At 45.5% G+C, this 14,267-nt stretch overlaps 1 protein-coding gene across 3 annotated transcripts in view; it reads right to left on the minus strand.

The window, feature by feature from the left end:
- Window positions 1–14,267, minus strand: part of LOC120398953 (zona pellucida binding protein) — a 75,655-nt gene that overhangs the window by 25,922 nt on the left and 35,466 nt on the right. For all 3 annotated transcript variants that reach the window (XM_039526763.1, XM_039526761.1, XM_039526762.1), the window contains exons 5-6: window positions 13,678–13,896; window positions 9,053–9,129 (exon numbers count right to left, since the gene is read on the minus strand). In XM_039526763.1, coding sequence (XP_039382697.1) covers window positions 9,053–9,129; window positions 13,678–13,896 — 296 coding nt within the window. The remainder of the gene's footprint in view (window positions 1–9,052; window positions 9,130–13,677; window positions 13,897–14,267) is intronic.

The following is a 14,267-nucleotide window of genomic DNA, read 5'->3' on the forward strand; positions in this document are numbered from 1 at the left end:
AGCGCAGAAGCAGGGGGTGAAATGTCCACATGCAATAAAGCATCCTTCATGTCGAGGGCATAATGGTCCCCCCGATCCAAGGATAATGGTAATGGTCCCCAGGTTACCATGTTGCCAAGCAAGGTTGCAGAGAGATTCTTTTCGCTCCCGGGTATGAGACCTGATGCTCCTTTTCCTGAGGATGGGAGAAATGAGCCCGCCTGCAGGACCTGCCTCCCTGCAGGCCTCGGGCTCCCTGCACTCCGCACAGGGACTGAGGAGGAGCAAGCACTGACTGAGGTGAGGGAGAGAGAGAGGTGAGGGGGGTGGGAGGGGTGGGAGGTGGGGGGTGAGGGGCGGGGAAGGTGTAGCCGTGTGTGATGGCTGCAGCATGCTGATGACCCAGCTGTGATGGTGCTGAGAAGCCAGGCAAGAAGCAAGGGCGCGGAGCAACAAAAAGGGAGGGATGGATGGGGGGGCGGGTCCTGGTGATGGGCCATCCCTTGGGCGCCTTGCCCTTGGCTGGGAGGGCCTTGCGGTTGGCGCCCTGGTTGCGCGCTGGCGGCGCCCTGCGCTGGCGGGGGGGCCTTTTGGGGGGGGTTAAGCGAGGTGACGGTTGCGTAAGGCTGTTGGGCCTGCTGCGCCTCGCGGGCGACCGCGGCGCGGCCGGTGCGTGTGAGTTACATTGTGCACCCTCCATCTCCCAGATTGCATTCTCCATCCTCTGGGATCCGAGTTGGCATCCGCTTTCTGTCAAATGGGAGGTGTGGTCTGTGGGACCTCAGGTGTGGAGGTGGGAGAGGTGGAGGGTCGCCAGCGCATCGTGCCCCGCTCACGTCACGAGCGAGCCCGTCTGCCTGAGTCTGCTGCGCCTGCCCCGCAGTGTTGCAGGCTAACTTGCCCTCCTCCAGCAGTGCTGAGAATTCAGGCCTGTCCTGAGCAGTGCTGATTTAGAGTTAGCAGCAGAGAGGAACCCCAAAAGAATCATAGAAGGAAGAAGCAAGATATCTGCTATTAGTTGGCGCTGGAGGGTTAGAGGCCCACGCGTTACGATTTCCTAAGCCCGGCCGCCGCCGATTGGCCCGCGCCAGCGCCGTGCACGCGCGGGCGTGCAGCGTGGACGGTGCGGTCATTGACCAAGTGGACGCTTCGCGGTCATTGACTCAGGGGTGGGGGGGCGGTGGACCATACGAGGACGCGGCGGGGAGGGGGACTTCCTTCTCGCGCCGAATATCTCGTGGGGGAGGCGCGTGGGGGCGCCAAGAGGGGGGCGACTGCCATTTGGCGCCACCGAAACGTGGAGCGTGCACTCCGCCTCGGCGCGTCATCTCCCAGGGTCCGTGGTCCTCCCACGACTTCTTGCACTCCCCTTATCACTCCTCCCAGGGCGGGCCCACCCCCTTTGGAGAAGGTCCTGTGGTCCCTGAGGTCACTGGCAAGGCCCTGATGGCGAGGCCCTGCGAGGCCATCTGCTGGACCTCGACGAGGAGTGCGGCGGCGCCTCCTCCTCCTCCTCCGGCAGCGACCTGGCGGCAGGGCGGCTGCCCAGCGGCCCAGGGCAGGGGGGGGGCCGTGGGGCGGGCGGGGGCTGTGGGGGCGGGGGCTGACTGCGCCGATGGCCCGAGCCCCGGTGGCCCGAGCCCGGCGCCGAGCCCGAGGGAGGCCAATCCAGGGGCATCAAGCGCCCCCACCGCAGGGTCGGCCTGGGCCCTGAAATCCACCGGGGTGCGGATCCGGCTGAAATCAAGGGGTCTGGCTAGGGTGGGTGGCTGGAGGGCCAGGGGGAGGGCCGGCGGTGGGTGGGCGGGTGGCCCCGCCGGGGGCGAGTGCGCGGCCCGAGGGCCGGCGACAGTGGCGGGCGCCCGGGGCGGGCGTCGGGGCGCGAGCTGCCGCTCGGTGCTGCCGCGCGCGGCGGCGCGGCTGGGAGCCGGATCTCTGGGCCGGTGAGCTGGAGGCGCGCGGCGGAGCTCGGGCGGCGGCGCTGGAGGCGGCGGCGGCGGCGGCGCGGAGCGGGACCGGGCGACGCTGGCGGCGCGGGGGCGGACCTTGCGACGCGGGAGATGGGCGCGGGGCGGACCTGCCGCGGTGATGTCCGCCGCGGTGCGTGCCTGGACGCGCGCTGCCGGAATGTGCGCCCCGTGGATGGCGGGACCTGGCGCCGGAGGAGCGCGGGGCCGCTGATGCGTGGTGCGCGATGCTGACGACGCCGCGGACCGCTGGGGCGATGCGGGATAGCGATTCGCGAGGGGATGAGGGATGCTCGCCGCTGATGGATAGCCGGTCTCCGGGATCGATGCGCCCCGGTCGCCCGGGGATGAGGGACGCGCGCGGGCTGCACGCCGGGGCGGCTGATATCGCGGGGGCCCAGGGCGGCTGAGTGCTCGGGCCGTCGCCCCGCGCCGCCAGCAGCCCGCCGATCAGCCCAGCGTCCTCGGTGGGCCCGGGGAGCTGGCTGGGCCTCCGCGCGCGGGGCTGCCGGGGCTCGGCCGCTGGGCGGGCCGAGGGCGCGGCGGCGCCGAGGTTGGCCGCGAGGCGCCGGCGCCCGGCGGCTTTGCGGCTGGCCTGCTGCGGCCGCTGGCGCCGGCGGCGCTCGCGGGCGCTGCTTCTGTGCCGGTGAGGGCGGGCTTGCCGGTTTGAGCGCTCTCGGCCTTCCGAGCGGTGCAGGGCAGCCGGCTGCCGCTCGGAGCGGCTTGCGGGGTGCGGCGGGCGAGCGCTGGCGCGGCGCGGCGCTGAGCTCGCTTTCGAGGCTCCAGCTCTCTCTCGCAGAGTGCCTCTTCTAAGAGTGCTAGAGCTTTCTATGAGGCGAGGCAAGAGGCAGCGAGGCTGCAGCTCGCAGCAGCGGAGGGCAAGCAGCGCAGGCTTGACGCACGAGCAGCAGCAGTCCGTATGCTCCGCATGCGAACATCGTGCTCCAGCATAAGCCCCGCACAGGGCTTGAAACCTCAAGCTCGGGCCTAAGCTATATAAAGACACACTAAAAGATAACTAACTACAATAAATACTCAACTAACTACTACTAGAATCACTACTAGAACTATGGAGACTAACACTAGACCTACTGTTCCACACTAGAGAACGGGAACTGGGGGGAACTGAGAAGAAGTAGAGCTTGACTCAGAATGTGAGATGTGTGTGCTTACTGTCCCCAGAAACACTGTCAGAAAATACAGTACTTTATATTTCAAGGGTACATGGGAACACTAGCTTGCTGTGCATTTACTGGTTATGTGTACCCTGCTATCATGCACTGTTACAGGGGTCAGCAACCTTTCAGAAGTGGTGTGCCGAGCCTTCATTTATTCACTCTAATTTAAGGTTTTGCATGCCAGTAATACATTTAACATTTTTAGAAGGTCTCTTTTTAGAAGTCTATATTATATAACTAAACCATTGTTGTATGTAAAGTAAATAAGGTTTTTAAAATGTTTAAGAAGCTTTATTTAAGATTAAATTAAAATGCAGAGCCCCCAGACCGGTGGCCAGGACCCGGGCAGTGTGAGTGCCACCGAAAATCTGCTCACATGCTGCGTTTGGCACATGTGCCATAGATTGCCTACCCCTGCAGTATTGTTATCTACTGCTATGGAACTTTTGAACTATGTAACTGTTTGTGCATGGTAGCAGAGTTCACACTTAAGCTAGGGTCTGGCATGTTAGTAGATTTTCTCACCATCTTGCTGCATACTAACTCTCTATAGACAAGCCCATTCTCATCTGGAATGGATAAATCTTGAACTTCTCATCATAATAAATCTGCCAGATTAGAATTGGAACAACTTTTCAAATTTGTTAGATTTTGCATTAGCACAGTTTACCAGGAAATCAAGGTTCCTGATACTAAGGAATTGTATGTAGTTAAGATAGCAAGACCATGTTTAAATGACACACTTTTGTAATGTTTACAAACCATACTTTTCTTTAACCTCTTGCCAGTGGTATTTGGATAATATTGTGTTAGGACCAAATTTATAGAACCATTTATGGTCGTAATAACATTCAAACTGTGTCCCAAATTTTGCAAACTTAAGGAGTGAAACAAAAACCCCTGATGTCAGTGAATTTGGCACATTGCTGTTTATCCCAGTTGGTAAAGTATGGCATGTGTATGAAGGTGAGAGTGATAATAATGGAATTCCAACTCCACCAATTAGGATAGGAACTTTGAATGAATGCCCAGAATGTCTAAGACTACATTCTGTCCTGAGGTATGTGTATAGATCTCAGTCATTGTGTCAGCTTTTCAGCTTATGTAAATTGATGCAACTCCATTGACTTCAGCGGACAAACAATAGTTAACACCAGCTGAGGATCTGGCCTGTCGTGATTTGAGCGTGTGCAGTCAATGGCAGAATTTGACTCCTAGTCAGACACAATAAACCTGTGCTTAGGCTCTGGCTCTTCAGTTTGGGGATCATGTGACAATGTGATGGCAATGTGATAGCATCATGTACAACTTAATAAGCTTGAAGAGTATACTGCTGCACGAGGAAATGTGCTTCACAAGAAGGATTTGAGGATCTGCCTGTGGCTGTGGATTTCCTTAATCAGCCTTATTCAAGCTTTTAAAACGTAGTTAATTGAGGATGTCAGTCCTTGCAAAGATCAAATCCAATAAATTCCACCACACTTTTTCCTGTGACCTGTGTTGCAGTAGTATCAGCTTCCTTACTGAGGATGACTAAGGTAATAGGAAGCCACATTTTAAATCTTAATTTTCTGATCTGTATTTCCTATTTGACATCTTTTCCTTTTGTTTATGGCCCTAGAAATCCACTGTTCCCTTGAAATATAAAGTACTGTATTTTCTGACTGTTTCTGGGGACAGTAAGCAAACAAATTTCACATTCTGTGTCAAGCTCTACTTCTCGTTTATCCTAATTTTTAAAGACATAGAGCTTTTAATTGTCTGCACATTCTGAAAACCCCCATTCTCTCTCCTTCCCAAAGCGATCTCATCTTATTAATGGAGTAGCCATGGTTGAGAATGGACAGTAAATGGAAAAGAAATTAAAAGTGGCCATATTTTAAGAATGATTACCTTATCTTGTTTGCTGACCATGGCCATTTACTGTATTCCAAAGTTGTAGACCCAAAACAGAATTATCTTTTTGTGATAACTGCTATTTTTGCCTTGACTGGTTGGAGTGCTTCTCTTGAACAGGCCTTAAATCATTTTTTTCTCTGGAGTCTGTGAGGTGAACTGGAGCTAACTCTCAATATAAACAAACAAAATGACCTTTCCAAATTCCGTAGAGCAAATTCCACTTTCAGTTACACTCATGGAACCCAAGCTTTAGAAAAAGCTTTAAGGGTGACTTGCAAAAGGAGAAAAATATTGGGTTGTGCTCCCCCCACCTTTTTTGTTGCTGTTGTTGTTTTCTAGTGATGCATACATGAACTAATGACTTATTTTAAAATTTTGTTTTTTTAGCATAAGAATTACACTGGTCTACAATTTTTGAGATGTTGTCTGCTTCAGAGATAAAATGTGCTATTTATTATGTATTTTGATGTGCTGAATTCAAATACGACAATTAAAACAACTGATTGGCTACTGTTTCTAAGTTATTTAAGTTTTTACATTTATGTCTATGTATATTGTGTAGATAGAGTTTTAATCATAAATTGTAAACCTAGGTCTTTTCATGTGTTTATGGTTGCTTCACATGATAATATTTGACCTGTCCTGTTTATGTAACACTTTAAAAATCAGCAAAAGGGTTATATAAATAAAATTTATGATGAAACAAAAGGCAAAAAACTATTATGTACATAGTTTAGTCCTATTCAGTGTCTACTCAGCGCTTCTTGGCTTGTCTCTTGTATTCATTAAATGGAGCATCTCTTGTCACTGTCCAGCAATAGTCTGCAAGCATTGATGGGCTCCATTTGCCCTGATAGCATTTCTCCATTGTTGCAATGTCCTGGTGAAATCGCTCGCCGTGCTCGTCGCTCACTGCTCCGCAGTTCAGTGGAAAAAAATCTAGATGAGAGTGCAAAAAATGTATCTTTAGTGACATGTTGCAACCAAGGCTTTGGTATGCCTTGAGGAGGTTTTCCACCAACAACCTGTAGTTGTCTGCCTTGTTGTTTCCGAGAAAATTTATTGCCACTAACTGGAAGGCTTTCCATGCCGTCTTTTCCTTGCCACGCAGTGCATGGTCAAATGCATCATCTCGAAGAAGTTCACGAATCTGAGGACCAACAAAGACACCTTCCTTTATCTTAGCTTCACTTAACCTTGGAAATTTTCCACAGAGGTACTTGAAAGCTGCTTGTGTTTTGTCAATGGCCTTGACAAAGTTCTTCATCAGACCCAGCTTGATGTGTAAGGGGGGTAACAAAATCTTCCTTGATTCAACAAGTGGTGGATGCTGAACACTTTTCCTCCCAGGCTCCAATGACTGTCGGAGTGGCCAATCTTTCTTGATGTAGTGGGAATCTCTTGCACGACTATCCCATTCACAGAGAAAACAGCAGTACTTTGTGTATCCAGTCTGCAGACCAAGCAAGAGAGCAACAACCTTCAAATCGCCACAAAGCTGCCACTGATGTTGGTCATAGTTTATGCACCTCAAAAGTTGTTTCATGTTGTCATAGGTTTCCTTCATATGGACTGCATGACCAACTGGAATTGATGGCAAAACATTGCCATTATGCAGTAAAACAGCTTAAAGACTCGTCTTCGATGAATCAATGAACAGTCTCCACTCATCTGGATCATGAACGATGTTGAGGGCTGCCATCACACCATTGATGTTATTGCAGGCTACAAGATCACCTTCCATGAAGAAGAATGGGATAAGATCCATGTTCCGTGACGGTCACGGAACATGGAAACCCTAACATCACCTGCCAGGAGATTCCACTGCTGTAGTCTGGAGCCCAACAGCTCTGCCTTACTCTTGGGTAGTTCCAAATCCCTGACAAGGCCATTCAGTTCACCTTGTGTTCTGAGGTGTGGTTCAGAGGAGGAGGATGGGAGAAAATGTGGGTCCTGTAACATTGATGGTTCACGACCAGAAGTTTCATCCTCTTCCTCGTCTGACTCAAGTGAGAATGATTCTGGTGCATCAGGAACCGGCAGTCCTTCTCTGTGGGGTACTGGACGTATAGCTGATGGAATGTTTGGATAATGCACAGTCCACTTTTTCTTCTTTGACACACCTTTCCCAACTGGAGGCACCATGCAGAAGTAACAATTGCTGGTATGATCTGTTGGCTCTCTCCAAATCATTGGCACTGCAAAAGGCATAGATTTCCTTTTCCTGTTCAACCACTGGCGAAGATTTGTTGCACAAGTGTTGCAGCATATGTATGGGGCCCACCTCTTGTCCTGATCTCCAATTTTGCAGCCAAAATAAAGGTGATAGGCTTTCTTAACCATAGTGGTTATACCGCGCTTTTGTGATGCAAAAGTCACTTCACCACAAACATAGCAGAAGTTATCTGCACTGTTCACTCAAGTACGAGGCATCTCTGCTCACTTTGGCTAAATAGAAATGTGTCCCTTTGCAAAATCAAACACTGACAAATAAAAGAGCACGACACTGTATGATTTCTAGAGCTGCTATAGGGCAATTTGTTCAGTAGAGTGATGTAAGCTTCGTTATGATTGCATCATCCATGATTTCTAGGAATAACATGATGCAATTCATATCATGTATGACGCAATACCAGCTTCAGATTGCATCATTCATTGTTTTGCCTAAAAAGCAAGTACTGTCCAAACCCAGTCATAGATTTATTCACAGATCCAGTCAAAGATGTATTTTAGTCATTTCTGGTTTAAATTGAGATCCCTTCCCTTTATAACTCACTTATCCTCCGCCATTCCCAAGTCAAGGGTCGTATATACTGACCCAATAGAATAACTTGAAAACTAGAGCCAATCAACAATTTTAAGCATCATTTTCGTTCTCAGTGACCCAGAATTAGTAAAGTTTGACTACATTTATTTCAGAAGCATTTTGGCTGTAGAGCAGTGTTATCAGGAATGTCAAGTCTAACATTTCTTGGCTTGCTGAAGGACTCATTTGCGAACCTGGATATGGACTATGAGTTCTTTCAGCACTCACATGAAGAGCTAGAGGATGTTGAATTTCTAACAGACATTTTTCTCCAAGTGTTTCTCAGGCATTTTGGATAAACAGATGTTAAAAGGTTGGGGGGGAGGGATCCTCAGACAGTATAAATTGGCACAGATCCATTGTCCAAAGAGTTTTTTGAATAATCTGAATGACTAAATCATCTCAAGCTTGTTTCATTTGCTTGTTTTTTCTGATATTATTAATCCTACCAGTTCTCCAGTCATCCACAAAATCTTCTGGGGGGAAAAAGTGAATAGATACACCCAAATTTCTAATATATTAAGATTTTTTTCTGTTTATATCAATGATACAAAAAATGTACAAACTCATTTTTCCTTTTCTCAGATGAAGTGAAAATCTCAAATAACTGAATTTTGAAGGTTAGTTTGATAAAAACCTTTGTTCTAAGACACAAAAAACGAAAAAAAATATTTGTCTTCTGAAATGTAGCTCAATAGTCTACAGTTCTGAAAAATGTCCTCTACATCTTATAAGTAATACACTAATCAAGTAAGGCAATATTTAACTTTTTCTAGCTTACTGTAGCACTTTACTTTTTAAAGTCCTGGTAAGCCACACACCAACATCAAGGTTACTGTCAAATAATGTAAAGACATGCTTTGTTGCAAACTATGGTTAGATTTATAAAATAATTTACATTCAAACCTCTTCTGATTGTTTTACTACTATTTGCACTCAGTATCTTACTTCTGTGTAATTATCTCACCACCTGATATCAAACAGCTCCAGCCTGTTCTCCAAATAAAGCCACAATGCAATCACCCTCTTTCACATGGAGAACCAAAAATTAAACAATATTAATAGGTGGTAAACTACACGTAAGTGCTCACTGGTACATCCATTTGCACATACGTTAATATTTTTAATTATTATTCTCATTCTTTAGATCAGTTTATTGGCATTAGAAAGAGTTGGATGATTATTTTTGCTGGTCTTCATGCTTTTTGATTTATCTACAGTACCTTCTTTAATCTTTTAGCAGTATCACAATTCTTTTGCTGACATGGATTGTTGATTTTTTCTGTATCTAAAGAAGAAACTGTAACAAAACATACTCTACTTTACATAGGAACAAATACACTGAAATCAACATTAAACTTGCTAGTATCCCAAAAATATACTTTAAGGTTTCTTTTCAAATTTATAAAATTACATTTCTGATTATGCCTGAAGGAGCTACACAGAAAATAATTTTTGCACGTTCAGATGTCTGACTAGTAATAAATACTGTCTTAAAGAAAAAATCAGAATTTTCTTCTCATGAACATATAATTAGATCATGGTGAACTTAAATATTATTTGATATCTCCTTTTTTAAAAAAGTGTAATTGGAGGCAATACTTATTTGCAGATTTTGATCTCTAGGAAATTAGTAATCTTAGAAATCTACCAATGTTGTAAATATTCTTTCAATTCAGATGAGTAATCCATTTGAGAATTATTTAACTGGAGTGGCTGTTTAATTAAGGCATAGGTCTTACTATATCACTTTTGAGTTGATGCTTTGAGTGTGTGGCCAGGCAGGAACTCCAAAAGCTCAAAGTTTTGATCAATTGTTTCTGCAAGGAACTTCTTCAGCCTCCCCTGAAGAAAAGCCATGATAATCCCTAGTGCTTCCAATGATCAGTTCCTTTCTAGTGAAAGACTAATAGTACAGTAGAATATAACAAGGATTACTTCAGCAACTCTAGTTCTTCAAAAATGATTGCCTTATTGATCTACATTCTTGTGAAACATGCATGCTCTATAGGTATAAGTGCCTAATGCCTGAGCCTGAATGCATAACAATGGACTGCAGCCCTAGCTACCACTCTGTTCCTTTCATTTTCTCAGGAATCCTTATACAACTCTGACATGAAGGATGGTGAGAAGCATGGATCCATATAGGCAAATAATTACGCTCATGCAATCATCTGCCTGTACAGATCCACATTCTTGGGAGATTAACAAGCACTAACAACTCAATATGATGGAGGGCCAGAAGAAATATTAATTAAATAGAGATTGAAGTGCTGCTCTCCAGCATTTTACATTAGAGTAAGCTGCCAAGTCAAGAATATGAAATATATGAATTGAACTCCTTTTACCAACAGCTTAACATTGCTCTGTAATGGAAACATTTCTGAAATATGCATTTACTTAAATCTAGTAAAATACGTTCCAAGACTCTGAACACCTGCAAGTTCACAACAAGTTTGTTTCCACATTTTGATCCACTTAATCTCGGATAAGAGATCATACCGTCTGTTATTTTGATAATCCTCAGACAGTTCAGGACAGGGGGTTCTCAAACTTCATTGCCCTATGACCCCCTTCTGACAACAAAAATTACTACACAACCCCAGGACAGGGGATCAAAGCCTGAGTCCAGCTGCCTCGGGTGGGGATGGGGGCAAAGCCAAATCCTTAGCCCCAACGCTCTGGGTACAGGCACCAAAGCAGGAGACCTGTAACCCTGGGCCCCACCGCCCAGGGCTGAAGCTCTTGGGCTTTGGCCCTGGGCCCCAGCAAGTCTAACACCAGCCCCCGCTGGTCTAGGAGACTTGCATGTTGTCTTAGTCCTATCTACGTAGTCTAGACAATAGCTAAGAACTCTAAATATCTAGGTTATATAATTTAAACTCCCCCCAGTAATGACTCAGATTTAGAAGAGAAAAACAGTAAACTATTAATGACTGGTTTGGTGAAACATTTAGTGTTTGTTCTTTCAAACGCTACAGTCTTTAACGGACTACCCATGCTGGGCAGTGTATTTTCTGCTCAGATTGTTTAAGCAAGTGTTCTTTGTCAGGAAGAATGTTATATTTCCTTGACCCTGAGACCATACAGAGACTGACTTCTGCATTTACTGGAATCTGCCATTTGCAAGGCGGATGGCAGATTTGGAATTCAGGACAAATCCTATGAAATCCGCTGTTTTTGTCAAAATGAAAGTTTACATTTAACACTGGCATTTGACTGGAATAGACTGCACAATGGATCCCTCTTGAAAACTGAGCTCTCAACAAGAAATCTGGGTAGGGACCAATACAGCTACCTTGACATCTTACATCTACTGACAGCATAGCCAGACACTTGGTAAACATTCTTAAGGAAAAAGGTGTAAAGAAAAATACCCTATATTGAGAGGAGTCTTCACCCAAGCCAAGCCTCATATAGTTTTTGATCAATAAGACAGATGAAAATATGAAAGTAGGCATCCTTTACGTTGAAAGCCTAAACCTACTGAGTGAACTCTTTTCTTAGATCCAATATGCCTCTTATTTTCTTTTTCCCCATCCCCCCCGGGAATAATAAAGAATGTTCATCTAGTCCAAAGTCTCAAATGAGACTTAGACTCAGTGCTGCAATGCCTAACGTTTAGGTCCCTGCTGCCTAAGGAAATCCACAGGCCAAGGTTAGCTACCCAGGTTCCTTATATAATATAAGGGGCATGTCAGGGGCCTAAGAATGGGATTCACAAAAGCCAGCATACTGAGTAGGGAGCTGCCTAAGCTACCCAATTGCAAATTTTGGGGATGGTGGCAGGGCCTAAGCACCACCCCGCAAAATGACTTAGCCACCTAACTTGTGGCATGTTCCTCTGCTTGAGATTCTCCCTGCTTGAACATTCTACTAGAGTTAGGTGCCTAAACCAAGGCAGTCCTTTCATGCAAAAAGTGGTGGTGGGACCTGTTTCCCCCCCTCCCCACAATCCTGTGGTTAGTGCATTCACCTCAACTGGGGAAGACACAGGTTCAAAACCTCATTCAGCCTGCTGTTGAACAGGGACTTGAACATGGGTCTCCCATACTCCAGGAGAGTACCATAACCGGTCAGTCATTCTCTGTCTCCCTGACCCAGTGAATAATTATGTATTTTACAAAAAGTGGAAGAAAGACTGAGTTTCACCTCAAAACACTGCATAGCTCAGGGTTTAGAAAAGGGAAGATCTGGGTTTAAGCTTCTGCTCCACATCAGGAAGTATAGGGATTTGTAGCCAGGCCTCTTACATCTTATGTGAGAGTTCTCTAACCACTTGACTACAGGGTATAAGGGGCACTACTACCATCTCCTCCTCCATGGGCACATACTGGACCATGATCTGCAGATGAGATAGGTGGGGAATGCCTAATTTGCAGATCCCACTGGGACGTAAGAGATTTTACACATGACCACCAGCAGAATGCTAGGCACACAGAGACTTTAGGAGCCTAGAGGGTTAGGCAGCAGCTGCAAGGGGGTTTTCAGAATCTAATTTTTGGCACCTTTGAGGATCTAGCCCTCTGAGTCTTATTTTCTTGAGAGACAAATTTGTAAGGATTAGGAAAGCCACCTGGAGTGATACTGGACAAAATTTCTTCTGTTAAAGGATTCAATTGTCCACTGAATTTTAAGGAGAAATTACATAGACAGCTGTCAGATTAGAAGATATGCAAGACAACTGCAGCAGCCAGCCAGCACAGCAACCACTGGAAGCTCCTTTGTCAGCTGTAACAAGAAAGGAACTGACCATTGGCGACATCTTGTATCTCCATAGTGTTCTGCAGGGGCTGTTTGTAATGCCCCTGCAGGAGCTGTAACTTTATGCTATATAAGTTCCCTCTTGGCCATGTACTTGGAACCTGGACCAAAGAAGGGGAATCAATTAGGATAGGTATCATTTTCTCATCTCTTGGTGATCATTTCAGGTAGCCTAGCAAATTCTTGACAATTTTTCCTGATAAAAATATACATCCTGAAGGTGATGTAATATACTCTTATTTCCACAGCTCAATGCCAAATCATGGAAAATCAAGTAAAGCTTCAGCAAAATGATTTTGCTCCAACACAACTATGCTGAAGCACATTGGAGGCAGAGGAATGGATTCTTCAACCTCAATTTGTGCTTTAGGGCCCTTCAATCTACTATCTCTCACACCCCGTTAATTTGGGGATAAAAACAGTAGCAGACTGTTAAGCAAATTATTAAGGCTTTGTCACAAACCTTGCCACCAGGAGCAGAACAGGAACTGTACTGTGACTCTCAGTCACACAGTGGTCCCCCTCCTTGCTTCAGGGAAAACAATCCACACAGGCCTGGCACAGGTTACTTCCCCAGAGGGCTGAGTGGGGGGGGTGGGGAGGGAAACAGTGGAATGTTTTTGCTAACTCCTCAACCATGGCCTCCCTTCCTCCACACACATGCATAGGAGGGGGAATAACAGCCCCACAGTAGCTGCTCTCCCACTGCACTGCTCCTCACAATATATGAAGGAGGCATATTATATCCCTTTACTTCCCTGTGTGGGCATGCCTCAGGGGTCAAAAATCTCACTCTATGATAAGACCAACTAAATAATTGTGTATGTGGGTAGATGCATAAAAGCTCCTAACTTGGTTTGTGGGCTATTGTGAAGGATATTTTTTGGAGTCAGACATCTGAATTTTCATAATTTGTACATGGATTTACCACATAAATTATTTTTGTGTATTTTGTTGCAATCTAGATAATTCTTTATGAATTAAAGACATAAAATGCTTTCAATAGGAATATGAAGATATTCCATGAAATAAACTTTGCTTCACTATGAAAACACTAAGTCTTTAAAAGATCAATAATTTTTACCTGTAAAAGTAAAGAAGATTTCATTTTGTAGACCAGCTTTCTGCATTTTTACATGATGGCACTCTGACTTGAGTAAAGTAACCTCACAAGAAAGTTCAATGACAAGTTTGCTTAGTATTTGAAGCAACTTCTTTTCAAAAGATATATTGTAGATACTGTTGCAAGGGGCTGCATGATACCGGGCTGTAAACTCATAGTAAAAATTAGGATCAGAATAAGCTGCAGGTGAAAGAAAATACAAGATACTGAGAGATGCACATTTAAACATGAAGGTTAAGTTAAAAAAAGACAGTATTTTTGTGTATTTCATATACAAAATTGATTTACATCCCCATTGAAATTTTAATGAAGGATTTGTGTCAGAGAACAATGGAAAATACTTTCTAATTCATCATTCCTGTTTCCATAGATAAATATCGCCTTTCATTTTGCAAAACATATCCTAAAAAGGACAAAGCCTCTATACATTTTTGTTTCACTTTCAAGAAATGAAGAGATTATAGTATAAGTGCTTAAAAATATAAAGTAACAAAGACAATAGCAGTTTCAGAAGACACATTTCAACATGAGGTGCAATTTATCATCACAGG

Source organism: Mauremys reevesii, linkage group 2 (assembly GCF_016161935.1).
Source record: "Mauremys reevesii isolate NIE-2019 linkage group 2, ASM1616193v1, whole genome shotgun sequence".
Classification (NCBI taxonomy): Eukaryota; Metazoa; Chordata; order Testudines; family Geoemydidae; genus Mauremys; species Mauremys reevesii.